This window comes from Mustelus asterias, chromosome 3 (genome assembly GCF_964213995.1).
Source record: "Mustelus asterias chromosome 3, sMusAst1.hap1.1, whole genome shotgun sequence".
NCBI classification, from domain to species: domain Eukaryota; kingdom Metazoa; phylum Chordata; class Chondrichthyes; order Carcharhiniformes; family Triakidae; genus Mustelus; species Mustelus asterias.
The window spans coordinates 58,554,767-58,582,706 of NC_135803.1; the positions used below are offsets into that span (position 1 = coordinate 58,554,767).

Here is a 27,940-nt window from a genome sequence, read left to right on the forward strand (position 1 = left end):
CAACTAAAATACTGAAATGGAGCTAGTACGTAGAGGATAGCGTGCAGACTTAGAAATTCAGGGGAACAGAGTCTGGGGAGACAAGATTGAAACAATAGGGGGTGTATAGTCATAGAGGCAGTCTGAGTTGAAGTAACGTTTGGAGAGAATTCCAAAGTGAGGTCTTTGAAGTTGAAGATTGGAATCCTTCGTGACAGAGACAGAGGGCACAATCTTAGCAGTTGTTCACACCATACTCCTGCTGCAGCGAGGTGGAAAAATTTGGCGCACAGCCAAATCTCGTTTCACTGCAGCAGGGTGGGAAAATCTCGCTGGTGTGAACAGCTATAACATCTGGCCAGAGTCTTCGGGAGTCCGGGATCACAACAATACTCTGAGGAAAGTTACTTAATCGATCTATCTTGTGAAAAGGTTTTTAGTGGATACCCAGTTTAAAGTCTATTTATTAGTGTCACAAGTAGGCTTATATTAACATTGCAATGATGTTACTGTGAAATTCTGATAGTCACCACACTCCAGTGCCTGTCCGGGTACACTGAGGGAGAATTTAGCACGGCCAATGCACCTAACCAGCACGTCTTCTGGACTGTAGGAGGAAACTGGAGCGCCCGGGGGAAACCCACGCAGATATAGGGAAAATGTGCAGACCCCGCACAGATAGTGATCCAAGCCAGGAATCGAACCTGGGTCCCTGGCACTGTGAGGCAGCAGTGTTAACCAATGTGCCACCGTGCTACCCCCATATTAAAAGCAGTTGCATACTGTGGATTATAACGTACTGTAAAGCCGAGTACAATACCTCTGGATTCTCCATCATCCCAGAATAACTCTCCACTGGCCTTTCCTTTTTCATCAAGGGCAATGAGGAGACCCATGAGGTTCTTCCGACTGCATATAATAATAAATGTATTTAATGCAATTAATTGACACTGTCATTATCTATGATAGTTTAATGTAACTGTGCTAAACTGCAGGAAATTTAAATGTAGATCTGGTTGTACTTACCTGTAAACAGTAGTATTTGCTGGTTGCTGTGTTGGGAAGATAAATCCACCTCTGACATGAAGTCCCAGTTTATCTCCTGGAATATGCATCTCCACCATCTGCTTTCGAGAAGGTATGGCAGCACCCTAATTTAACGATAAATGGTTTTTTTAAACTTTGTATAATACATTCTTGTTAATTAATTAGCATGGCACTGGAAAATTTGAATAAGACATTGATTAATATTAAATATAATTTCTGCATCAATGCGTGTTTTTAACTTGTGTCTAATATAATTCTGTTATCAGGATTGGTCATTTTGACCTGAAAGAATAAACGTATTTTGTGGTTGATGGACATATCTTAACACAAACTGTTTCAGGTATGTACATAGCTCTGTCAACAATACATTTACAAAACCTGGATGCTAAGAATATTAAATTCAATGATAAAGCATTCAGGCACATGACTGAATTCTACCCTTCACTCAGCTCAAGTAACCTACTGTTGGGCAAATGTGATGGGCTTTCAGTCAACCACTAATTCTTCATTTTGATGGACAATTTCATGCTGATAGAGAGAAAAAGTTAGCAGGCAAATGCAGTCTATCTGTTTCCTCTCAACTAATTTGATTAGACATCTCCATTCTCTTCAAGAGAAGAAGCCAGCACGGAGGCACCAGAATTAAGGTCGGAGAAAGGATGAAAGTCTTAAGCGTTTCTTGCAGAAACGTTTTAGCATTTTCACTGAATATGTGATATTGGCTCAAAGTATACCTAATCTGTGATAAGTCCATTTGATGTAACAGATGGTTACGGGAAATTTTTACTTCTCAAAAGTGATAATCGTCATGAACACTGTGATCACGGAAAATGGTTCATCTTCAAGGACTAAGAACATTCTGGAAAAATCTGTGTTTTGAAAGACACTGTTCCTTAAAGGGTTAATGCAGGATTCTGATTGCTTTTCCCAGAAAATCTTTTAACAGAAAAGGTAATTCAGCAGTTTTGAAAAGGCTGGGAACCTGTTGAGCTTGTTGGACTGTTTACAAAAGGGGGCACACAATAGTTTATGGCTTTGTGAAAAAGAAACATCTCTGGAAAAATGTTAAAAAATTGTTCTTGATTTTGCATTGAGAAGAAGGTCCAACGGACGGTGAAAAGAAGACAGCAGCTTTTTTGCAGCCCAGAGCCAGTCCACAGCCAGAGGTGAAAATAAGCTGCTTCACAGATCAATAAGAAGTCTCACAACACCAGGTTAAAGTCCAACAGGCTTATTTGGCAGCACAAGCTTTCGGAGCGCTGCTCCTTCTTCAGGTGAGTGAGGAGTTGTGTTCACAAACAGGGCATATATAGACACAAACTCAATTTACAAGATAATGGTTGGAATGTGAGTCTTTACAGGTAATTCAGTAAACAGGTAAACAACGCAGAATCGCTGAGCAAAAACTGATAGCCATGTTCTGCACACATGAGGACGGCTTCAACCAGGATCTTGGGTTCATGTCACACTATCTGTGACCCCCACGACTTGCCTGGGCTTGCAAAATCTCACTAACTGTCCTGGCTGGAGACAATACACACCTCTTTAACCTGTGCTTGGCCCTCTCTCCACTCACATTGTCTGTACCTTTAAGATTTGATTACCTATAAAGACTCACATTCCAACCGTTATCTTGTAATTGAGTTTGTGTCTATATATGCCCTGTTCGTGAACACAACTCCTCACTCACCTGAAGAAGGAGTGAGATTCCAAAAGCTCGTGCTGCCAAATAAACCTGTTGGACTTTAACCTGGTGTTGTGAGACTTCTTACTGTGCTTACCCCAGTCCAATGCCAGCATCTCCACATCATCACAGATCAATGCCAGGAGAAAAACTGTCCAACCTGGATGCCATTTCGAGGACTCCAACATTTTTCCTTTTCCCTTGAACCATTGACTTTTAACCTTTGACAGAATTCATCTGTTTTTATATTTGACTGTCCGTGCATGACTTAGGGTATCATGAAAGACACTTTCATATTTCATTCTGTAGGTTAATAAGCTTTGCCTTTCCATTTGGACAAGATTGTAAAAAACTCATAAGTTTGATGTTTATTAAAAGAAGCCTAGTTAATGTCTCTTTTATTCTGGGTAACAGTAGCAAAGGTAAACAATTGGCTATTTTTGGTGAGTGAATGAAACTTTTAAGTTAATGATGTTGCCTGTGGAGTAGCGGGATGAGACAAACTACGCCCCCCATCCCAATCGTATCATACTTGTTCGAGAGTTCCTCATAGGAAACATGACCAAAGAAATCATGGGCCTGCATTGTACAATTTGCTGTCGATTAATTTAAATAAATGGAAAATCTAATGCAGTTGAATGATGATTTATTGGACAGTGTTCCTTGTGAGTGCTTTTCCACTGCAGGACATTCAACTGTGGAATAAGAATTTATTAACTTCAAAATTGAATTAAAGGGATATTTACTGTTTCGTAATCATACCAAACCGCATCAGGTACATAGGCAGAGACAATGTCCGTACCCTGAAAATGAAAGTAATGTAGTAAGCATTGGTATAAATTTTAAACAGGTATTAAAATAGCTTAGAATTGCAAAATGAAATAGGAGGGCATCATTTTCTTATTGGATTGATAGGCATCCATTGCCATCATGCCTCTGGTATGGCATAATGCTGCACTATTGTCAGCCACAACTCAGAACTCACACCTCAGAAGCATAATGATCAAGGTGCAAGAGATATGAGCATAGGCTGACACTTCAGTACAGTACTGAGGGAGTACTGTAAAATCAGAGCGGCCATTTTGCAAATGAGACATCAAACTGATCATCCAAAAATAGACGTAGAAAAGATGCTGCTATCCCCGTGACATTAAAAGACAGGCAGTGGAAATTTTCATAAGATATGTTGCAACTGTAACTGGGCAATTTGTAACAAAAACGTAAACTCTAAGACCGCCCTCTCAAGTCGATATAAAAGATCTCATGACAATATTCAATAAACTAGAGCTGAGGCATTCTCCTAGTATGGCGGCCTGCAGGTACCCCTCAAAAAAATCTAAAACTATTATATGATCATTATATCATTGTGATTTGTGGAAACTTGCTGTGTGCAAATTCGCTGCTGCATTTCTTATGGTAGTCACTGCATTTCTAAAAGTGCTTAGTTTATTGTAAAGTGCTTTGGGGTGTCATGAGGTTGCAAAAAGCTGACACAATGGTTCGCACTGCTGCCTCACAGTGTCAGGGACGTTGTTGGATTCCCGGCTTGGGTCACTGTCAGTGTGGAGTTTGCACGTTCTTCCTGTGTCTGCGTGGTTCCCTCCAGGTGCTCCGGTTTCCTCCCACAATCCGAAAGACGTGCTTGTTAGGGGCATTAGTCAGGCTAAATTCTCCCTCAGTGTACCCAAACAGGCGCCGGAGTGTGGCAACTAGGGGATTTTCACAGAAACTTCATTGCAGTGTTAATGCAAGACTATTTGTGACACTAATAAATAAACTTAAAATAAACTTTTAAAAAAGGATTATCTAAACACAATTTCTTCCTTTCTTATACTGTGATATGTGTGTTGATTTATGCTCATGTTATAAATGTTCAATTTTAGATCACAAAACACCACACATAAATAAGTTCATTCGCTCCATCTAAATTCATGCTCATACGTTCACTTTTCCACATCTAGTTGTTCCTCAGATATTTGCACCGGTCAACTCATCATTAAGTTGTCGGGGGTAGACACAAGGTCGAGACTGGTGAGGCCAGAAAAATTGAAAGGCAGGTCACACAGACCAGTTTTGCTTACGTCAGAGAAGAATCATACAGAGCAATAAGAACCAGGTCTGGAATAGGTTGTCTACTTGCTTTATTAACTGAGGAATAATGTAAAACTTAGGGGATCTAAAAGAGTGAGATAAATAGCTAAATAAAAGGGAAAAAAAATACACAGATCAAATCACATTAAATTCAGTGAAACTGTTTAGTTATTAATGGCATTAATGGGGTAGTATACATTGAATGTTTAAAGAACAAAGAAAAGTACAGCACAGGAATAGGCCCTTCAGCCCTCCAGGCCGATACTGATGATGATGCCCTAACTAAACTAAACAAAACCTTCTGTCCTTGCTCGGACCATATCCCTCTATTCCCTCCCTATTCATGTACCCAAACATTTAATAAAAAGGTTTATTCATTATACATTCAGAAGTGAAAAATCAAAATCATTCATATTCTGCAACACTAGAGTGGCATGAATGTAAATGTGTTATTATTGACTTACTGATAGCTGTACATATTTTTTTTAAAAATCTAGTTTAATTAACGTACAGGATCCAGCACAGGAGTGATAAGAAGAGCAGGTCCCCATAAGAACTGACGGTCAACAGTCCATGTTGCTCGGTCTGAAGGAAACCTTGTAAAAGATAGAACAATTTACACATTTGGATGTCGAATGGCAATGTTGTGGATGAAAATGGTGAGAAGTGGAACGTGTAATCTTATCTCCATTTGGAGCAGTTAACAATGTCACACAATGGAACAAGCATTACGCAATCAAACTGCTTATACATCATCTGATAAACTAGTATAAAGCTTACGTCAGAAGCACACTGCCTACTTTATCAGTAAGACAACAAGAAATCATTAATAGTTATACAATCTATTTAATATTGCAAAATCTTTCAAGGCTTTTCACAGTTGAAGAAATAGTCAGGCCCAAGAAGGAGTGGGAAGCAGCTGAACGTGCTGCTGAAGAGAAAGGTTTCAGAGAAGATTTTAAATGTAGTAAGATGACTGGCTTTAGGGAGGGAGTTCCAGAGTGTGAGAACATTTATGAAGATTCTGGGTGGTATCTTGAGCTCACATTTGTCGTTTATGACGTTGCCAGAGGGGACTCAAGATCCAGAAGTCACAGTTCTCTCCAGTGAATTCAGATCGTCCCCTCCCTTCACTGGTGATGTCACCAGGTTCATACCCATAATGAGCATGAACCTGCTTTATATACATTTCCATTCATTTTAATATTATTAACCTGCCCTCTTGCCACATATTGACCCCAGCCATATCTTCAAACCATGCCAACATGACATCACATTGGCACGGTTTACAACAGGTTCAAACAGACTTGAGCCTGACATGGGGGTTTCCCCAGTTTCCCCAGAGGCACAGGTATAGCCCCCAGGGAAGAGAGACATGGCCAGGCAGTGGCTCAGCAATGCCTCATGACACTGCCCCTTGGCACGGGTTGCCACTGCCATGTTGACACCTGTACCAAAGGGTGGGCCCCATTGGGAGCCTTATGAGGGGGATTCATTCAGATTTGATTATGGGCAGGGAGCCGACAGAGGAGAGGGGCATGCTGCTGATGGCAGTGGCAGGGGAGATGCTGGCTCTGACTGTGAGATTTGATTTTGATTTGATTTATTATTGTCATATGTATTAGCATACAGTGAAAAGCATTGATTCTTGCGCGCTATACAGACAAAGCATATTGTTCATAGAGAAGGAAACGAGAGAGTACAGAATGTAGTGTTACAGTCATAGCTAGGGTGTAGAGAAAGATCAACTTAATGCAAGGGAAGTCAATTCAAAAGTCTGATGGCAGCAGGGAAGAAGCTTTTCTTGAGTCGGTTAGTACGTGACCTCAGACTTTTGTATCTTTCTCCCAATGGAAGAAGGTGGATGAGAGAATGTCCGGGGTGCGTGGGATCCTTAATTATGCTAGCTGCTTTGCCGAGGCAGCGGGAAGTGGGGAGGGGGAGTGGGAGAAGGCACTGATGATCAGGGTGGAGAGGAGGTGTGGGAAAAGGTGCCGATATTTGTTGGGGGGGAGGCGGGCGGCAGAGAAGTGCCGACTCTGATCAGTAGTGGGGAGGGGGGCCCCTGAGACCTCCGACTTCCATGGTGGGCTGTGGGGGAGGTTTATTCTTATTCCGATTGGGGTGCCCTTTAAAGATGGCGTTCCAATCTCTGTGCAGCCAGATTTTGCGGGGTTTTGGGACCCCGCCCCCTTGCATAACAGCATGAAATATGCCCCCCCCCCCCGGTTGACTATTTTTGGCAGAGTGTCGTAAGATCTGGAGAGAAAATTGTCTGGTTTCTCTGGAGAGAAACATGCAGTTTATTTGCTGCCATTTTTTGGTAAGAATCCCCCCTCTGTCACTTGTAGTAGGAAGAAAATAGAGAGGAACATGAGTTTGAGCTGTACTGGAAAAGTGGAAGGGTTTGACAGTGAAATGAATTTGAGGAGGTCATTAACATAGGGGTGAGACTGTGAAGTGATTCGAAGATGGGGAGAATTGAAAATAAATGCACCAAGGGAAAAGTTTCGCAGGGTTGGGTGGGAGGATGGGTATGGGTGGAAGGAATCAAAGTGAAAAGAGAACAGAAATTGATGTGGGGAGGGAACAAAAGTGAATTCCTGATGAGTTGGAAATTGCAGATAGAGAAGGCAATAGCAAAAGTTGGATCTGCAGATGAAAAATGCACGGTTGACATTTTAACCAGCAGATCATTGAGATAGATGCAGAGCTGAGACTATTTCAGAAAGCAGGCAGTCCTATTGTGACTCAGTGTGGCGTTTGAAGGTCAGTTCAGGATCAAGTGAAATACTTAAGTTGCAAACTATATAACTGAGCTTAGTTAGGCAGTCAGGAACAGGGTTATGATCACAGTCTAGAGTCTAGGATGGTGAATGATTACTGACACATTGAACAATTTTGCTCATGCTAAGTTATTGGCCTTGCTGTCCCAAAAGCACAGTGATGCCTATGGAAATGAGGCAGATGATCAAGAGGTAAATATAAGAATCATCACAGCGGCACAGTGGTTAGCACTGCTGCCTCACAGCACAAGGGACCAAGGTTTGATTCTGGCATTAGGTGACTGTGTGCATGGAGTTTGTATGTCCTCCCTGTGTCTGTGTGGGTTTCCTTCAGATGCTCCGGTTTTCTCCCACAGTGCAAAGATGTGCAGGTTAGGTTTATTTACCATACTAAATTGCCCCTTAGTGTCCCAGGATGTTAAGGTTAGGGGGATTAACAAGGTAAATATGTGGGATTGTAGGGATAAGGCCTCGGTGAGATGCTCTATCATAGAGTCGGTGAAGATTCGACGGGCCGAATGGCCTCCATCTGCATTATAAGGATTCTATAATTCTATGATCAGTGTCCACATGAAGTTTTACCGACATGAAATGAGTATAAAACACCAACAATAGAATCTTTGGGACACACAGGACATAACTGTCATGAATGAGAGAGCTGGTCATTCCAGAAATTGTGTTGGTGGTATTAAGATAGATAGAAATAAGCCCTTTACAGGTGACTGATGTACAAGAATGATGGAAAAGGAATATGTGATCTATTGAATCAAAGCTTGCTGATAAGTTGAATAAGAGGGCAGAGGTTAATGCACTTGAATGTCAAGAATGTTGTTGACTTTGATAAGTTCTGTGCAGCTTATTGAATCTGGTTGCAAGGACATATGCACAGTTGAATGCCAATAACTTATTTCATAATGGGAAATTACACAGCGATGGTATTTGGAAAGGACAAAGGGTGGGCTTTATATGGAGCTGGATTATTACAGTAGTTCTAAAGGGTGAGGTTAAGTTGATAATGACCTTCTTGCCTGGCGGCAGATGAAGAGCCATGTCATCTGGGCAATCCCTATACCTGCATCCTGGTTATTGGGGGGGTGGGGGGGGGTCCCCCTATTGAGCAGTATGTGGCCAGTGGGAGCACCTGCCAGCTGCAAGGGATGCCCGTACAGGAATACACCACTTGTCCTTTAAACTGACCCCCATTCTCCCTCACTTCACCTAACTCTCCTCCAAAGCTCCAGCAATGATCCTGTTCCTAAGCCCTACTACAATACTGGAAGTGGCCACCACTCCTCTTGGCATGTCTGATATGGAGAGCAAGCAGCCTATGATTGGTTTTCGGGTCTCTCAGAGGTGACACAGTTGCCCTGATAGCGTTTCTCGGTTTCCTGATGAGAGAGTTCCATCTTCTTGTTCAGATATTCAAGCCTCAAGCGTTTCGGCTGTAGCAGTCATTGTGTTGCATCACTTACTTGAGGAACCACCACCACAACTATTAAATTAAACCCACATTACTGTAGCATGTTAGGATACAATCAACTCCATAACAGTAATAAGTAAATGCAGATCAATTTAGTTCATAGGTAGCTGGATTGATTCTGCTCAGACTTGTTTGTGATTCGTAATTACCATATGGGAAATATATCTAATTGAGATATCTTACCATCTACAAGATACACTGGAGGAATTCACCAAGGCTCCTTAGACAGCACCTTCCAAACCCACAATGACTTTCTTCTAGAAGGACAAGTGCAGCAGACACATGGGAACACCACCACCTGGAAGTTCCTCTCTAAGTCACTCACGATCCTGACTTGGAAATATGCTGCCGTTCCTTCGCTGTCTCTGGGCCAGAATCCTGCAACTTCCTCCCTAACAGCACTTTATGTGTACCTACACCACAAGGACTGCAGTGGTTCAGGAAGCTAGCTTACTACTACATTCTCAGGGGCAATTATGGATGGGCAATAAATGCTGGCCTGGCCAGCAATACCTCCATCCCTTAAGCAAATAAAAAAAAGTAACCTTCGGATGTGTAGAAAAAATGTTATAATGACAAATTGTACAGATCTCATCCATACATGTCCCATAAACATTACCCTAAACGGTTAATTTGCTTGGATCCGATTTTAGTACGGCCCACCAAAATTTTAAAATGTCGTTTTCTGCGCCCTGAACCCCAAAATACTGTGTAATGTTTTTTCATCTGTCAGCTAAGAAAGGTAGCTTCCTCCCAGATTTCTGACAACCCCATCTTGCACTGCTCGGAGGAAGGCTTGTAATAATAGCCCAAAGTGATTTCCTGTGGGGAGGATTCAGTCATTCACCCACATCAAGCCAAGACGACATGGTTCCGATCATGTGTGTGTCATAGAATATTGGCTGTGAAAACCAGACCAACTGGAAAATCAACCTCATGAGCAACCCATTCAGCCAAATTTACATTGCCGAGATTTAGATTGGATTTCATCCTCTATCTTCTTACTCCTTAAATTAATTTCAACAGAAATCATTCGTTTGGACACAAACTGCTCAAGCAGAAAGAATGCGATAAGGTACACTGAAATTTTGATGCACAAATTTCAATGTCAGTTCATTCAGTGAATTAATTTCACCGGCATACAAGTTGATAATATGTTAATGTGGCTTCAATAATTATCAGAATAAATGATTTTCTAAAGAACTTACTCGTGAAGCAGTGGTCGGACTACAGTGTCACCGTAGACATTAGCCCTGTGAAACAGTGTGTAGAGGTAAGGAAGCAATGTGTACCGAATATTCAGGTAATGTTTAGAACTGTTCACTAAAAGGGAGTTTTCACCATAAAAAGCAGGATCTTGAGGCTTAAAAAAAAATAAGATTTGTATAAGAAGGAAGAATTTTGTCACCATAACTGTAAACAAAGTCCATTCACACGCCACACTAATTAATTAGTCAACAGGTTATTTTTAATGGATTGCATTTTCCCCTGTTGCAATTAAATATTCATTATCAACTGATGAGGACTCACTTCATATCCTTCAGCATTGTGGTTCCTAGCAAATGGATAAAACGCTCCAACCTGCATCCATCTCCTACAAAGTTCTTCGGGTGAATTGTCAAAGAAACCACAAATGTCTGCCCCTATCTGCCGGAAGGAAGCATAAAGCATGACCTTATTACTTCATCAAAAATTTGTGATTGTTCAACTCCTATAGGTAGCTAAGCTTGAGTCCATACAACGAGGCTGGAGTTTACCAACCATTCATGCTGAAGGGGTTTTCTGGTCCTGCTGCAGTGAATTGAGATTTGGCTGAATGCCAAATTCTCCATTCTCACTGGCAGTGGCAAGGGGGCATGAACTCCACCTCAGATCTTTGTTTTGACTGGCATCTTGCAACCTGAATAATACATGCCATATGCTACACAAAAATGATTTGTCATTAAAACTTACAGGTAACAAAATGAATGCTCCTGTTATCGGCTTAAATGCCAACATTGGGAATGTATTCTTTTAAATCTACTTACAAATGAAAAACCAAAGAGACTAAACTCTAGCATTCCAGGAATTGCCCACTTGATGTCATTCCAGTTTGCTGCATTGTCTCCCAGCCAGTGTCCCGTGTACTTTCCTGATCCAGCAAAAGTTGATCGAGAAAGAATGGCGCTTCGCTTTCCCGGGAACACATGGTTAATGACTCTGCGATAAAGAGAGAAAGGAAATTTGATAAATGTTAATTTTAATACAAAACTTTAGTACTCCTTTGCTCTGCATTGAATCCATTACGAGGAACTATCTAAAGCCAACATAATTGATTGTTTTTCTTTCCATTCTGTCAGTGAATGCTGGCTTTTTAAAAATATGTAAAGTGCATAAGTTAGGCAGAATTTCAGATAACACATTGTGAGCAATTTAAAGTTCCAAACTGAAATAAAAGCTAACAGTTCAAAAGCACAACCTGCTTAATTACAATATCTCTAATGCTCCAGTTTCTTTCATTTGGTTAAAAAGTTTATCTATCCTGAATTGGCAGAATGGTATTTTAAATACAGTACAATGCACACAGGTAATACTCGTACTCATACTGTACTGGATGCATGTATTATTTTTATAATTACAATTTATGAAAGGAGAGTTTTGCAAGATATTCTTGTGCAACGCCCCATTAAAATATTAAAACTACTTAAGAGGCGATAACAGTGTATGCATTCATTTTTAAAATGAAATGGTTCAATATTTGAAAAAAGATTATTTGGGAAAAGGATAGGAGAACATGATTAGGTGACAAGCTTCTTTAGCCAATTGAACAAACCATCATGTCAAATGGCTTTCATCTGTGCTGTGGAATTCTATGCTTCCATGATAAATTGGGCTGCTGTAACTACATGATGCCCTTGGGAGATAAATTCTGACTTTTCAATCACTTTTAGCAACTTTTTTCTGTCAAATATGGATCCTCAGTTAGGGTAATTATGAAATTATTGAGTTAGTGGTACATCCTTATCGGAATACAGGCACATGCCAAAGCAGATACTAAACCAGACACATCCAACGCAGGATGCTAAAGTTATGAACGAAGCAGTGACTTAAGAGACTTGCATGGGGCCAAATTTTTAATGTGTTGCCTGGTTATAAAACTGGAATTGTGGATGAGCTCCAGGTCACAACCCATCTGATATTCCTTACATTAATTTGAGTGGAAACAACAATTGGGTGATTTCTATAATGGGGTGGTTGATCCTCAACAGCTGTTGCACAGTTGGACTACAAGATGTAAATCAATTCTAAGGTCTGGGTTCAAAACCAGAACATTGAAACTGGGCTTTTTACTCCAGAGGACATCTTGTGATAGAGTGGATGAGCTTTGATGCATCAGAGCAATAAAGGGGGCAATTCTCTGCCCCCTACAGATGGCCAGTGGGAATCCCAATGCCTCGGAGAATGGGGCATCGGCCAAAAAGCCAGATTCCCGACGGGTGTGAGGGCTCTCTCGATTCACCTGTCCCGCTGGCCCTGATTGTGCTCTCACCCAGAGTGGGCAGCAACCTGATAATTATGCAAACCCACAAATTTGAATGTCATTAGTGGGTCTGACAGACCCTTCACGAGCCTTTAGTCATTTACCCAGCCTGCCAGCAGGAAAGGCACCTGGTCGAGCTTTACATGTGCTACTCACAAGCACCCCAAGGGGACATGGCATGTTGGACTTCAAGGGTCCGGGGATGCACCATCAACCCCTCCAAAAAGAGGGGCATCCTTCCACCCCACTACTCAAATCGCAGGTTGCCTCCACCCCTCGCCACTCCTCGCCCCCATATACCACGCAGGTATGAGGGTGATCTGACACCCCTCAGCCCTCCTTCACCCTCAGGCCCCCCACTCCACCTGCTACCCCCTCAGACTCTCCACTCAGCCTCCCCTCTCCCATCAGACCCCCCACTCAGCCCCCCTTCCCCCTCAGACCCCCCACTCAGCCTTTCCTCAGGCTATACACCTTGGCAGTGCAAACAATGCATTGCCTCTGGCACCCTGGCACTGACACTGACACTGACAAGTGCCTTGGGCCCCGAGGGGGCTTGAGGATCAGTGACCATTTGCCCCTCAGCCAATGCCAGACTGCAGAGGAAGGTCCCTCAAAGGTCCTGGGTGTTGGGCTCGCCATTCTCTGTCGTGATGGGAGTGCCATGTTTGGATTGCTCCTTTTAGCCTTGGCAGGCCTGAAGAGGAAGTCAGAAGACTTCAAAGGGTCTGTTCTCACCTGCAGCTTCTGACAAGGAGAAAGGAAAATATCTGCAGCAGAATGGAGAGCTGTAATGATTTAAATTCCTGCCAGGTGACTGGGGTGGTGGGGAGAGGGGGGTGCATGGAGATTAAAGTGACCAGGCCACTTCAGAATTTTCACAACTGACAGGCAGGAATATAGGTATTGATCGCAGAACTTCCTGTGAACCAGAAAGGACAACCCCATCCTGGGGGAGAGTGGGGAGGTTGACCCCTTTCCTCCTAGCCTGAGCTCACCCAATCTACAGGACCATTGAGGGAACCTTCTGGGGAGAATGGCCACTGGACCTACTTGCTCAAGCCCCCTTGGGGCCCAAGATGCCTGGCCAGGGTGTTAGTGCCAAGGTGCCAGGGGCAGTGCCAGGGCACTGTGGGCACTGCCAAAGCATGTGGCCTCAAGGGGGGCTGAGTAGGGGGTGTGAGGAGAAAGGGGGATTGAGTGAGGAGGAAAGGGGGCTGAGTGGAGGGTCTGGGAGGGAGAAGGCTGAATGGGAGATCTGAGAGGGGGGGGATGAGTGGGGGGTTGTCGGGTCACCGTCGTGCCTGTGTGGTGTGGGGGATGCTACCTGTTTTTTTTGGGTGACAGTAGGGCGCTCCTCTTTGGTGAGGGGTTGGTGGTGCTCCCCTGGTCAGTGGGGTGGGGGATTTGCACCTATATAGGGGTAGGGACGCCTATCTTCAAGCATGGAGATCGGGGAGCCATTTAAAAATTGTGGCCTGATCTTGGAACAGACGTGGCACAGATACATGCGTCGTGGCACTGCCTATCCCCTGCTCTCTGGGAGTGGCCTCATTTATATCATGTCAGGACTCAAAAGCCGGCCTAGTCCATCCCATCACTTCTACATTCCGGCTGCATCCAGCTCAGAAGAGAAGTCAGTTCGGCTTCAAGTTTTAGATAATTATCATAGAATCATAGAAACCCTACAGTGCAGAAGGAGGCCATTCGGCCCATCGAGTCTGCACCGACCACAATCCCACCCAGGCCCTACCCCCACATATTTTACCCGCTAATCCCTCTAACCTACACATCTCAGGACTCTAAGGGGCAATTTTTTAACCTGGCCAATCAACCTAACCCGCACATCTTTGGACTGTGGGAGGAAACCGGAGCACCCGGAGGAAACCCACGCAGACACGAGGAGAATGTGCAAACTCCACACAGACAGTGACCCGAGCCGGGAATCGAACCCGGGACCCTGGAGCTGTGAAGCAGCAGTGCTAACCACTGTGCTACGGTGCCGCCCTTATGATCCTGTCCACCAACACACACCCCACCCTCCATCTTCCCTGACCCAAAATCCAGAAAATTCTCATATCCAGCACATGTCTGGTCCTGAGCTTCCCAGATACGGGATCTGGTACCTATACTCCTATATTTAACACTTACTGTTCAGTAGCAAGTATCATGGAGTGTCCATAAAGGCTATGGAGATCATAATGCATTCCCCCAGTCTGTTTGGCATCCATGCAAATGGTCTTAGAATACATCAGTTTATCAAGAATCCCTTCAAAAGAAAATATAGTATTATATAGATGTTGATTTCCAAAGATATAAAGATTGCACATACAACATTTGCACATGCTTTCTTAAAACTTGCTGTGGCAAAAGCTAAAGAATTAAAGTACAAATTCTACTGAAGACAGAATTTGTCTCATAAGCATATTTTTGATTGTGGTATGTAGAAAGGTTTTACCCTGACAATTATGATCCCTCACTTTCAAGTCTCAAACCAAATCGCAGTTGACAATGCAGAAAAATAATTAAATTACCCCAAATCATTTGTTCCATTGGCCATAATACAAGATAACAAGCAAAACAGAATGCTGTTGATAAACCAACAGATTTTTAAAACGAAAAAGACATGGATGAAATTTTGCAGCCAATCCCACCAACATTAATGGACTTTTGAATGGCTTGATGCATTTTATGACCCCTCTGCCCATTGACTTGGTCAGAGAAAACTTCTTAAAAGCATTATTCTGAAATGCCCGGAAAGCCCCTGAGTTAACAAGCGTGTACACAAATCTGGAAGAAAAGTTCTTGAATTCAAGTGGAAAGAAAACACAATCGCAGGGGAAGTTCAAAAGACGTTTGTACCTGTATGAAGAACAGTCCATCTGCCAATACTCGGAGGAAATATTCCCCTCAACCATTTTCCCATAGTGACTTTATTCTTAGCATTGCAGCAGTCAAAGGATAGTAAGTGACATTTACTTAAGACAGGGGTTCTCAAACCCCAGTGGAACAGAAATTTTGGATCTCATGCTGTAAGGCCATAAAAATGACTATGGAGCGAGTACTCTGTGGGGAAAGTCCCTGCACCGGCTCCAATATCTAGCTCAACTTTGATTGGATGAGGACAGGATTTCGTACACTGGTCTGTATCTTGACCACATTTCTTGTTGGGTCCAACGTGTAAGATAACATTTTTACAAAACAATAAAAATTTTAAAACACGCCAGGCCGTAACTTCCAACTTCTCCAATGTCGGATTTGGGTGATCCCCAAAGATGTGTTGGGGAACCCCTCTCAGAAGTTCACAGTTAAGGTTTTCATGGCAATTGCCCAGAAATGCCATCTTCCCCAGAGCAATTACCCTGTGCTGGGAAACATCTGAAATTACCATTTAAGTCACAAGCATTGGATGGCTCCAACTGGGTTGCACCAATAGTTATCCAGGAAAAGTTAGAATTAAAACCACATCTAACTTCTGGGTAGCTATTTTCAGACCCAGACCAAACCATCCCCAGGGGTCTCCTCTTATTCACTGACCACAACACCACCCACAAGATTTCCCCCAGCTTCATGCAACCCAACCCAACCCAACGAAACCCTAGGCCTGACTACACACATGCCTCCCCACCTCCCAATATCCCCCTGCCCCCTCAATCAATAGAAATTTATGTAACTTGGCACAGAGTTATAATCTGATTCTGATTGCCAGTTCAGGGAAGTTCAGGCCCCTCTTATGTTTAAAGCTAGTATGCACTTTAATAATTAAATCGTGAAGGCTACTATCCTGCTGTTTTGTTTTATTTTGGCACTGCCCATCCACACTTAACAGTGAAAATCACCCACTGCTCAACAACTGAATCCCTCCCCACTACCCTCCAATTCAACACAACCACATAGCCCCTCCTCTCCCCAAAAAATAATTTTCACTGGGGTCGCACCAAATCTGGGGCATTAAAACTTTGTTAGAACTTCAAGCCAGAAAAAAAGTCATGGCAAATACGAAGCCTCCTTAGTGAAATTGAATCATAGAAACCCTACAGTGCAGAAGGAGGCCATTCGGCCCATCGAGTCTGCACCGACCACAATCCCACCCAGGCCCTACCCCCACATATTTTACCCACTAATCCCTCTAACCTATGCATCTCAGGGGCAATTTTTAACCTGGCCAATGAACCTAACCCGCACATCTTTGGACTGTGGGAGGAAACCGGAGCACCCGGAGGAAACCCACACAGACATGAGGAGAATGTGCAAACTCCACACAGACAGTGACCCGAGCCGGGAATCGAACCCGGGACCCTGGAGCTGTGAAGCAGCAGTGCTAACCAGTGTGCTACCGTGCCGCCCGTTCTCTCACCATCTCTCCCAAAGAACTTCAAGCCAGGAAAGAAAATCATTGCTCCTACGGCAGATTGATTGTGTGAAGTTGGTTCACTCCCCAGTTCCAATCAACTGCGAACCAGGGTAAAAAAATCAGATGCAGGAATAATTGGACCTTGGAGTCGGCCCAGAACTTTCCCTTCAATCTCTCTCCACAGCTCTGAGCTCACAAGTCTGAAGTTTAATCGATTGAGGGGGTGGTGGGTGGAGATCTTGTTTCAGAGAGATTCTGGGTGCCGGGGTGGGGAAGCACTCATGAGTGCCGTACCTTGGAGGGGAAAGGTGCCTGATGTGGAAAGGGAGCCCTTATGGGAAGCACGCACCCCCCCCCCTCCCCCCCCCCTCCCCCCCCCCCCCCCCCTCCCCCCCCCCCCCCCCCTCCCCCCCCCCCCCCCCTCCCCCCCCCCTCCCCCCCCCCCCCCCCTCCCCCCCCCCCCCCTCCCCCCCCCCCCCCCCCGCCACCTCACCCCGCCAATTAATTCCGACCAGAGTGATCTGCTTCTCTCTGGTATTGGCCATCTCCCAACTTCACAGTGTGAAATGATTCCCCACGTCAGTATCTGAGAACTGGAGAACAGCAATGGGCGGGCGGAGGGGGGAGGGGCGGGGGGGGAGGGGCGGGGGGGGAGGGGTGGGGGGGGGGCGGGGAGGTGGTGGGGGTGGGGAAGTGGTGCGGCGACAGGAGCAGCAGGGGCAGCACAGTGGCACAGCGGTTAACACTGTTGTCTCATAGCGCCAGAGTTCCTGGTTCAATTCCCGGCTTGGGTCACTGTCTGTGTGGAGTCTGTACGTTCTCCCCATGTCTGTGTGGGTTTCCTCCGGGTGCTCCGGTTTTCTCCCACAGTCCGAAAGACATGCTGGTTAGATGCATTGGCCATGCTAAATTCTCCCTCAGTGTACCTGAACAGGTGCCAGAGTGTGGCGACTAGGGGATTTTCACAGTAACTTTATTGCATTGTTAATATAAGCCTATTTGTGACAATAATAAATAAACTTTAAACTTTAGAGGTGGCAAGAGGAGCAGTGAGAACAGCAGCGGGACAAGAGGAGCAGTGCGAACAGCAGCGGGGCAAGAGGAGCAGTACAAATGAGGGGAAGACTACAAGGGACATGACAGAGGGGAAAAATTACATCACACTTGAAAAGTGACATTACTGATAGGCAGGCAGTGCACAGTGGATGGTGTGTGTTTGTTAGTCCCCGTCCTACAGCAGAGCCTGCTCTACAGAAGTCTCAGATTTCCCTGCCACTAGGCCAAGACTTGCTCCGCTGGGACCTTGTGGTGGTTAGTGTGCAACAATAACCCCACGTTAAAAGAATGCATGCACAGACATCTTCCACACCATCCCACACAAATGAATTTCTGGACCTGAAACGTCAGGACGCTTATGAACAACCCCAACAGCAACAGACCTGAACATCGCATTGCCATCATAGCCTGGGAACTCTGGCACTACAGCTGCTGCAATCCCCCAACAGCCTCAGGTTGAGGCCAAGCAGCAAGCAGACTCAAAGCCTCCAATAATTGGATGCTGAAGTGCCTCAATTGGAGTGAGATTGGGCCGACACTTTTCGGCCTCTCTCCTTCCACATAAAATTGCAGAGAGTCGGAAAGACAGTGCAGTGGGAAGTAGGAAAACCACTGCTGGGGGACCATAAAATTCTGCCCATAATTAATGACAGAAATATGAATATTTCCAAAGCAAACATGCAAGCTGTGAAATGACTCCATAGCACAGCGAGTATTAGCACATTACAATCATTAGAATCCCTACGGTATGGAAGGAGGACTTTCGGCCCATCGAGCCTGCACCAACAACAATCCCACCCTGGCACTATCCCTGTAATCCCATGTGTTTACCCTGCTAAACCCCCTGACACTACGGGGCAATTTAGCATGGCCAATCAACCTAACCCCCACATCTTTGGACTGTGGGAAGAAACCAGAGTACCCGGAGGAAACACACGCAGACACAGGGAAAACGTGCAAACTCCACGCAGTCACCTAAGGCCGGAATTGAACTTGAGTCCCTGGCGCTGTGAGGCAGCAGTGGTAACCACTGTGCCACCCACTTTAGTAGCTCTAAAGTCTTTAAATGGTATAAAACACTTCCAGGTACTTCCAATGTGTCCTATGTGGTCCCTCATGATGGGGAGGTTGTTAGTTCAAATGGGTGTACAGAGGTTGCTAGTGCTTGTGTACCCCCGACATATCAAGACTGGCTGTTGAAACTTGGACCATGAAGGTCCTACAAATATCTGTGGTAATCACTCACACAGCTGAACATTGTGCCACTGTAGTCCCAGACAATACACATTGCATTGGAAAATTAAACTTACTTGGAACAAAAGGAGGATAATTCCATTGATTCTTAACACATCCTTTTATTGAACCTTGCTTGAAACTTGACACTTCATTCATATCCTACAAATGAGATAGATAGCAAGATGTATATATATATATATAATATATATTTGCAAAGCTTTCCAATTAGACCTCACAAAGGAGAGAAAAATAAGTCAAAAAAGATTAACAAATAAGGTAAAAATGAAACGTACAATCCAAAGTCCATCATATTTTATCTTTTCATAGAATTGTGCACATTCCTCCACCCACCACTTGATGCACTGGGGATTTGTGTAGTCAGGGAAGACAGTTTCACCCGGCCAGACCTAAACAATGGGAGAAAAGTAAACAGTAACATATGTTATTTATAGATAGCGAAAGGTCCATAGAAAGACATTCAATACGATAAAGGAAAAACAATGCAATGAATCAAGACAACCACCTACTTTAAACCTAAGCAACCTCTTCCTATTTGTAACCCCATTTTAATAGATGGGTGTTGAAATCATTTGGCACATATGCAATGTATAAAAAAAAAGACATATTAGAGTCAACCATCCCTTCTTTTACAGATTAACATTTCCAGATTATTTTGTTCAATAACTTGCGTTATCTACCATATGCACAAGGTACATTTTATTTCAGTTACCTCTCCTAAAAGGGGTGTCTTTCCATCAGATTCATTGATCCATGCTCCCATTTGTGTGCCATTATCATAAGCATGATAGGGACCATTTATCCGCTTTTGAGTGCTAATGGCTGGATCCTGGATTTCAAAAAGAACAAGAGTTGTAAACAGTCAAGCCACAAAAACCTTCACTTCCTGCATTTCCATGTGTTATTAAATTTGTCCTCAGGATGTGGGAGATACTGGGAAGGCAATGTTTATTACTTAACTTGAACTGCCCAGAGGTTCTCTGAAGAACATTAGTCAAGCAGTTGTATTTTTATGACAACCTGACAGTTTTCATACTGTTAGTCCATAAATTTATCTTCATTATCTAGTTGGGATTTGAACTCAGCACCTCTGGTTTACCAGGCTAGCACTAAATCCTCTATGCTGTCATACCAAACTTATGATTTTATATAGTGGATCACTTCTAATACAATACTATTCCAAGGTCACAAATGAGCAGATTTGATTTTAACATTAGGAATAAAAAATTGACTAGTCACCTGAAAGTCTTGTGATCTTTCAAAATATTATTCTTTCATTAATATTTATTCTTTGTGTTTTATTTTCATCGAGCTACATCACAAGAATACATTATGAATTGATAAAAGATTTCATTTTTTAAACTTCTCATTCTAATTTATTAGAATATTTTTAAGTGATCGAAATGAAAAGGAAACAGCAAAATTATGAAACTTACCAAAATGATGATGTATCTCTGCCCGTGACTATGTAAATCATGAGCAAATTCAGGGAGATTGCGGAATTTGTCCAAGTCATAAGTAAAATCTTTTTTATTTTCCATATAGTCGATATCAGTGATCTGGACATCCTAAACAATTTAATTAAACAACAGTGAATAATCAGGATCACAAAGATAACGAGAATTATTTGCAAAAACAGACATTATTGTCCCAAATTGTATTCGGGGTGGATCAGAACTTTAATTGCTTATCTTATTTTCATTACTGTAATAAACTTTCCCTGGGCATGTCAGAAGTATTATTTTTCTGAAATAATCAGAGTTTATTCATGCTATTTAGAACAGTAATCATACATGTTTGGTTTTTACATTACACCCCAACCATTTCCATGGCCTCGCAGAGTGAGACTGTGAGTTTTATACTCAGTAAAGAAACTAGATTGCAGTAACACAAGCGATGCTTTCATGCTGATAATAGTCCCTACTGGACCGAATCATCTACTTCTGTGATGCAACATTCGATGATTCGACGTGGTTCAGCATTTTCTGAGCGACAAGCTTTTTAGGAAACAAAGGTAGCGAACTATTTTGTTTATGTTACTGATGCGAGTTTTTGTAATAATGTGCTACACTCACATATGGGATATTGATGTCTCTGTTCCTCTTCACTGTAGCTTCAACATCGCTGAGGTTTTTATAACCCCACCGACTAAGTTGGAATCCCAGAGTCCAGTATGCAGGCATTAATGGTTTGCCAACCAGCTATATTTTGTTTCATCAAAAAAACAGAAGTGAATTAATTACATTCATTATCATTCAGATCTCAAACAAAAACATGCAAATTACTTAGATAAGAAGAGGTTTCCCTTAAATGGCAAGAATATTATACAGGAATGGTATATAGGAATTGTTTCAAAGTCATGATTCTGTCATTTTATCTAGTTATATTAGTAGTACTGATAATGATTGAATACGTACTGTTAAATATTCACGAACAACATCCTCAGGCGAAGAACCTAAAAAGATGTAAAAGTCCAGAACTCCACCAATTGTCCTATATGTTATTGATGGCCTTGGCTGAAGTTCAACCTCTGTCAAGAGAAGAAATTGAGACATCTGTAATCAAGTCTAGACACTGTGGTCAACAGTGATAAATCAGAGATGGCCGAATTAACAGTGCAGTGCACTGTAATAGTCAAGCATTTCAGTATTCTGTCCTCGTTGTTGCCCTCTCTGTTGGGAGGTGTGAATAAAGTAGTTCAATAATGGCTGCCTGTAGCTGAGAATATGTTAATCTTACAGGATGCAACACAAAACAAATCGTTCTGCTGAGTTTAAATTCTGCTACTTTTAGTGGGGCTTTCAATAATAACACTAAACTATACTTGCAGTGAGCTATTAATAGACTATGAATAACATTAATTGCAGTCTTATGTTGTTCTTAAGGGCTGAGTGGTGTATTATCTGTACCCTCATAACACTTTGGTGGCCAAGATAATACATTGTAAGTACAAAAAACAATGGAGTTTAATTTTCTCTCATAGCACAAAGTAATGTGCTTCTTTAAAATTGTTTTTGTGCGCTCTTTTGATGCAGTCATTAGATAATTTACAATATGAATGTCATTAATAGTTATTAATAATGCGTAAAGTATTTTTTTACAAGTCATTTAATTCAATGTGCTTCCATAAGCAAGTAAATGTAGGTTTTATTGTTTCTTTTGGTAATTCTGCAAATTCTTATTCTAAATAAGAATATTTAGCTCATAACTTTTATGTTCCAGAATATAATATTTAGTTTTAGGAATATCACTTTTGGTTGAAGATTAAAAGATAAAATGTAGATACATGGCCAAAAGTTGCTAAAAACTGATAAGTATATCTGAAATAGATCCAATCAAGCAAGCTTGAAGTTAATTACACTTAAAAGCTAAACCATCTTTATCTTACAAAGTCAGGGAGGGGTGCAAACACTTCAGCAATGGATGATCCAATCTTAAGCCTTGGGGACTAGATTTTCAGACTTTCATCTTTGAGGTGGGTCGTGGGAGCTGGGGAATTTCCCGTATGGCACCTGACCTCAAGAGAAAGTGCCTACAAAGCCAGGCCTGTTCAGAGGCTGTCACAGAGACTACCAAGTGTTGAGCTGAGCTTTTGGGAAGGCCTACATTAGTGCTGTGGAATGTCATCCCAGTTGAAATAAAATAATAAGGCTCTCTGGCTCTCACTCCTCAACCCTAACTCCCAAATAGTCCCCACACCCCTTCAATGCCACTTCATGTCCCTCCACCCACCTACCCCCCCCCCCTCCCCCCCAACACCCATTGCCCCTCATATTGCTAACCAAGATATGCCCACCCCCCAGAATTGGGTCTGGCAGCCATTTTCATCCCTCCTTGATATCTCTCCAAGATTGTGTACAGAATTTTCAGGTGAAATAAAGCTAATTTTAAAAAATTCATTCATGGGACATGAGCGTCGCTGGCTGGCCAGTGTTTATTGCCTTGAGAAAGTGGTGATGAGCTGCCTTCTTGAATCACTGCAGTCCATGTTCTGTGGGTTGAACCACAATGCCATTAGGGAGGGAATTCCAGGATTTTGACCCAGCGACTGCAAAGGAACGGCGATATATTTCCAAATCAGGATGATGAGTGGTTTGGAGGGGAACTTGCAGGTGGTGGTGTTCCCATGTATCTGCTGCCCTTGTCCTTCTAGATGGAAGTGGTTGTGGGTTTGGAAGGTGCTGTCTAAGGATCTTTGGTGAATTGCTGCAGTGCAACTTGTAGATACTGTACATACTGCTGCTACTGAGCATCGGTAGTGGAGGGATTGAATGTTTGTAGATGTGGTGCCAATCAAGGTGGCTGCTTTGTCCTGGATGGTGTCAAGCTTCTTGAGTGTTGTTGAAGCTGCACCCATCCATGCAAGTGGGGAATATTCCATCACACTCCTGACTTGTGCCTTGTAGATGGTGGATAGGCCCTGGCGAGTCAGGAGGTAAGTTATTCGCCACAGTATTCCTAGCCTCTGTAGCCTCTGTGTTTATGTGGTGAGTCCAGTTGAGTTTCTGATCAATGGTAACCCCAAGGATGTTGATAGTGGTGGATTCAGTGATGGTGACACCATTGAATGTTAAGGGTGGTGGTTAGAGTGTCTCTTATTGGTGATGGTCATTGCCTGGCATTTGTGTGGCGTGAACATTATTTGCCACTTGTCAGCCCAAGACTGGATATTGTCCAGATCTTGTTGCATTTGAACATGGACTGCTTCAGTATCTGAGGAGTCGTGAATGGTGCTGAACATTGTGCAATCATCGGCGAACATCCCCACTTCTGACCTTATGATGGAGGGAAGGTCATTGATGAAGCAGCTGAAGATTGTTGGGCATAGGACATTACCCTGAGGGACTTCTGCAGAGATGTCGTGGAGCTGAGATGACTGACAAACACTTTACAAACACAAGAATGTCTTTGCGGGTCAGAGAGTCTGAAGAAAGGGTAATCATATTTGTTGGCAGCATAAATTATTTATATGGACCTCAGAACCCAAAGGGAAGTTTCCAAGAAAATTGTAAACTGCGAAGATCTTTTCACTTCTTCAGATCACAGAAGCATTTAAGTTAGGGATAATTAACCTAAAGTTCTGTTTGAGGACATCCCAAAACATGTTATGCTGTCATAGAGATAAGCTGTGGGAGAGGGAAATCTTTTTTGTTTCATTTGTCTGGGCATTTGCTCCAAATTCAGTTGAGTTGTAGTTTGGGTTCTGGCAGCCTGCAGCTCACTGAGAGAAGATAGCCAAAGTCAATGAGTGCTTGTCAAGCCAGGAGTTTAGCCAAGCAAATACTAACTTCATCATTTTGGGCAGACTGTAGGTGAGGGTTAATCTCAGTTCCGATTTCATGAGGGAAAAGCAGCTGGAAGGTTTGTTTTAGCTCACACATCTTGGAAAAAAAATCTAAAGTGGGTCTCACAGAGCTTTGTGGCAAAGAAAGCAACTGGCAGAATTACCTGGGAAACATCGAGAAAGCAATAATAAGGGACTGAGGGATATTAAACCTTGGAGAACAGCTGGAACTTGAGGAACATTAAAGTAAATTCCAGGGGACTGTGATGTACTTTTGGGTGGACAAGACAGAAGTAACTAACTCGAAGGTATCATAAATTATGGCCAGAAGTTTCCATGCCGGGACCAAAAATTTTGTGAAGCAGCAAAAAATTCACAAACTTTCAGTGGGAATTCCTGCTCCCTGGAAAACCCAGCATACAAGAGAATTTGAGGGGGAAGTAAATGTTAAAACTGAGTAATTATAAACCATGTTGTTAAAGATAATAGTGCTCCTTTTGTTTAAGTCTTATACAATAGTTTGCTTTTATTTAAAAATGTGAAATCTTGTGGCTTGGTGCCATTGGTTCAAACAAGGGGGATGTTTTTCCCAGCCTGCTGCGCTGCTTTAGCAGAGAGACATCAGTTGGGGCTGTTTAGCAGGCTCCCCGCTGGGTGCCACGGCCCCCGTACATATCCGGGGCCCGGATTTCCTTAAATATTAAGATCAGTATTTTAATATCATTAGCGGGGTGGGGACTGAAGTCTCTGGGCCCGCTAGCATCTACCCTGGCCCGCCACAAGTGTTTCACTCCAGCAGGGTTTAGAAGAGATCCCCACTAACGGGGAGCTGGGGGCCCGACCTCGCTGCAGTGAAGGGAGGCCCCCCCAGGAGGTCAAAGGTAAAGAGGATATTGCCAGTCTGGCAGTGCCAGCCTGGCCTCTTGACACTGCCCAAGAGGAAAGTGGCAATGCCCAAGGGGCACTATGGCACTGCCCACCTGGCACTGGGCAGTGCCAAGGGGACAGGGCCAAAGGGGGTGGGGCCAACTGGGGAAACCTATGGTGGGATGATGGGAGTGGGGATCCCGTTGCCAATCTGCAGTCAAGATCAGTGGCAGAGGGAGTGAAGAAGCTGATTGGGAGTTGGCCATTGGGATGGGAGAGGATCGAGGAGATTGGGACTGCCGGGGCAGGGGGTGGGGGGGAAGGAGGTCGGCGGGGATCGAGAAGGGCCGGTGGGGATCGGGGCTGGCATGGAGACTTCTGGGAGGTCAGCAATCAGGGAGTGGGGGATCGGAGGGACAGCAATGTGGGTGGGAGGGGGCTTGCGGGGCTAGCCAGCAATTGAGCTGGCCAGTGATTTGGAGGCCGGCAGTGCGGGCTACTGCGCATGCGCCGATCTCCCCTATCTCCACTATGCTGCCAGCCTCTCCAGCGGGAATAAGCCCTGCCCACTGATTTTCAGCGTGATCTCCCTGAGGCACTCTGCAGTGCTCAGAGTGTGGGAGATTCATTTTGAAAATCCCGCCAAAAAAACCAACGGGAGTTATGCCCATTTTGATGTGAATTCGGCACTTAGAATTTTTCTGGGAGAACCCTGGCCAAGCTGTTTGGATTTCTCTTTAAATGTTAACCATCCCTAACAGGATTGTAACAATTGATGCTGGAGCTAGGTGCTAACATGGTGTATCCTACAGCCTGGAACAGTGCCTGACCTGATTTAAAAGTAGGTCATATTCTGTTTTTAAATGAAGATGCTCATGAGGATTGCTCATTATAGAGTATGTAGTAGAAAGTGAAGTAAGCAATTATGTTGGCCCCAAATTATACGCATCATAATGCTTTCATAAATGTAGTTACTGCTTACGGTGTAAAACATTTTGTGTGTAATATAAAGACAAGCGCCGCGATTCTCTGGCCTCACCATGGTATTTTTCTCGGTGGCAGGAGGCACTGCACGATTGACTGATGGTAGAATCTTCTGGTGACACCACAGTCGATGAGATATCCCATTGATTGCACCCCACACCATCGGGAAACACACTGCTGGGGTGTGCCATCGGCAGGAACAGAAGATCCCATTAAATCACAACATGCTAGTGGCTTATTTTGTTCACTCGATGTGCAGGCAAAGTATGTGATGTGGAGTACCTCACAAAATTGGGCTGAGTAGTCTAGGCTCTATCATTGTACATCAGTAAGAGCAGCAGATAAAAAGTGGGGGGGGGGGGGGGGGGGGTGCGGGCCGGGGGGGGGGAGGGGTGGGGGGGTCACTTGTCACTTGGAGATCAACTGTGCACAAGGCCCCATAGGCCCTCAACATCAATGTAAATTAGAGCAACTGTTCCATAATGCTGCACGTGCAGCTAAGAAGAGTTCCAGCGACATGGTGTCCATTAGATAGGGTACTGAAAGGGAAGATGCCATTCAATTTAAATAACATTAGTCACGCCTGCCATTCAAACCCAAGCAACCTTTTTCCAGTCCTCATAAATTCTCCCCAGTGCCTCTTAATGAGTGTCTGAAAAGTATATATTCAATGACTGCTGCCACTCAACTCTCCTGCCCTGACACCCATAGTGCATCATGGGAGGCGGCATCGAATATCACATGTTGGTCTTTCCTGCCCTCTTGCAACATTGAACCATTGGTAGCAAAACCATGTCATTCTTTGTTGATGGACTGTTAGATACCAAGGCAGCTCTATTGTTTCGAACTGATGTTGTTTGTGTATTGTTGAGGCTGGTAACCATTGTTGCTACCTACAGCATCCTCTTGTTTAACTATCTCTCCATTACAATGCTTCTTGTTTGTGCTATCAATCCTGAGTTTTATAGCATTGATGAAAAGCATATTTACAATTTTAGTACAAAGAGAAACCACAAAAAATCTTCCCTAATATACTTAACAAACTGCAAATGCTCTGTTCCATCTTTTACGCTCTTTTGGAATGGTTGTTTTATATATATTTCTGACATCAATGATAACAGTAGCATTTGGTAGTTATAAAGTGAATTACAGTCAGATGAACTACTACCCAAAAGCCTTTTAAAACCTTGAGATCTCGGATTTTCTATTTATTTTTTAGATATGTTTCTAAGGATGGGCAGCGCACAGCCTTGTCACACAACGCCAAAGTAGGAGTAACAGCAGCACACTTTGGTCGTTCTAGATTATGATTATATTTGCAGCACACCCTATAATGCATTAATTGTATTCACACTCCTCTCCCCCTCCGTTATCTTTTGCAGGACAAGGTTGCAAAAATGACAGGAAACAACAGAGAAGTGATAGAGGACAGGCATGTCTGCATATTCTGAGCCTCTTGGTGGAGACAATATTCTCGCACATGGGATCAGCTCTGACTGCAGCTGTTGCATCTACTATCATCGAGAGCATTCTGACGATCAAGAACCTGGGAGA

General features: G+C 43.5%; 1 protein-coding gene across 2 annotated transcripts in view; it reads right to left on the bottom strand.

Moving 5' to 3' along the window:
* si (sucrase-isomaltase) overlaps nt 1-27,940 on the bottom strand; it is a 280,056-nt gene that overhangs the window by 111,200 nt on the left and 140,916 nt on the right. For both annotated transcript variants that reach the window (XM_078209033.1, XM_078209034.1), the window contains 14 exons: nt 21,669-21,781; nt 21,327-21,452; nt 20,688-20,819; nt 19,964-20,080; nt 19,527-19,640; nt 19,308-19,392; nt 14,739-14,856; nt 11,095-11,266; nt 10,598-10,714; nt 10,276-10,430; nt 5,313-5,397; nt 3,457-3,513; nt 1,006-1,130; nt 800-888 (listed from right to left, as the gene is read on the bottom strand). In XM_078209033.1, the coding sequence (XP_078065159.1) occupies nt 800-888; nt 1,006-1,130; nt 3,457-3,513; nt 5,313-5,397; nt 10,276-10,430; nt 10,598-10,714; nt 11,095-11,266; nt 14,739-14,856; nt 19,308-19,392; nt 19,527-19,640; nt 19,964-20,080; nt 20,688-20,819; nt 21,327-21,452; nt 21,669-21,781 (1,605 nt within the window). The remainder of the gene's footprint in view (nt 1-799; nt 889-1,005; nt 1,131-3,456; nt 3,514-5,312; nt 5,398-10,275; nt 10,431-10,597; nt 10,715-11,094; nt 11,267-14,738; nt 14,857-19,307; nt 19,393-19,526; nt 19,641-19,963; nt 20,081-20,687; nt 20,820-21,326; nt 21,453-21,668; nt 21,782-27,940) is intronic.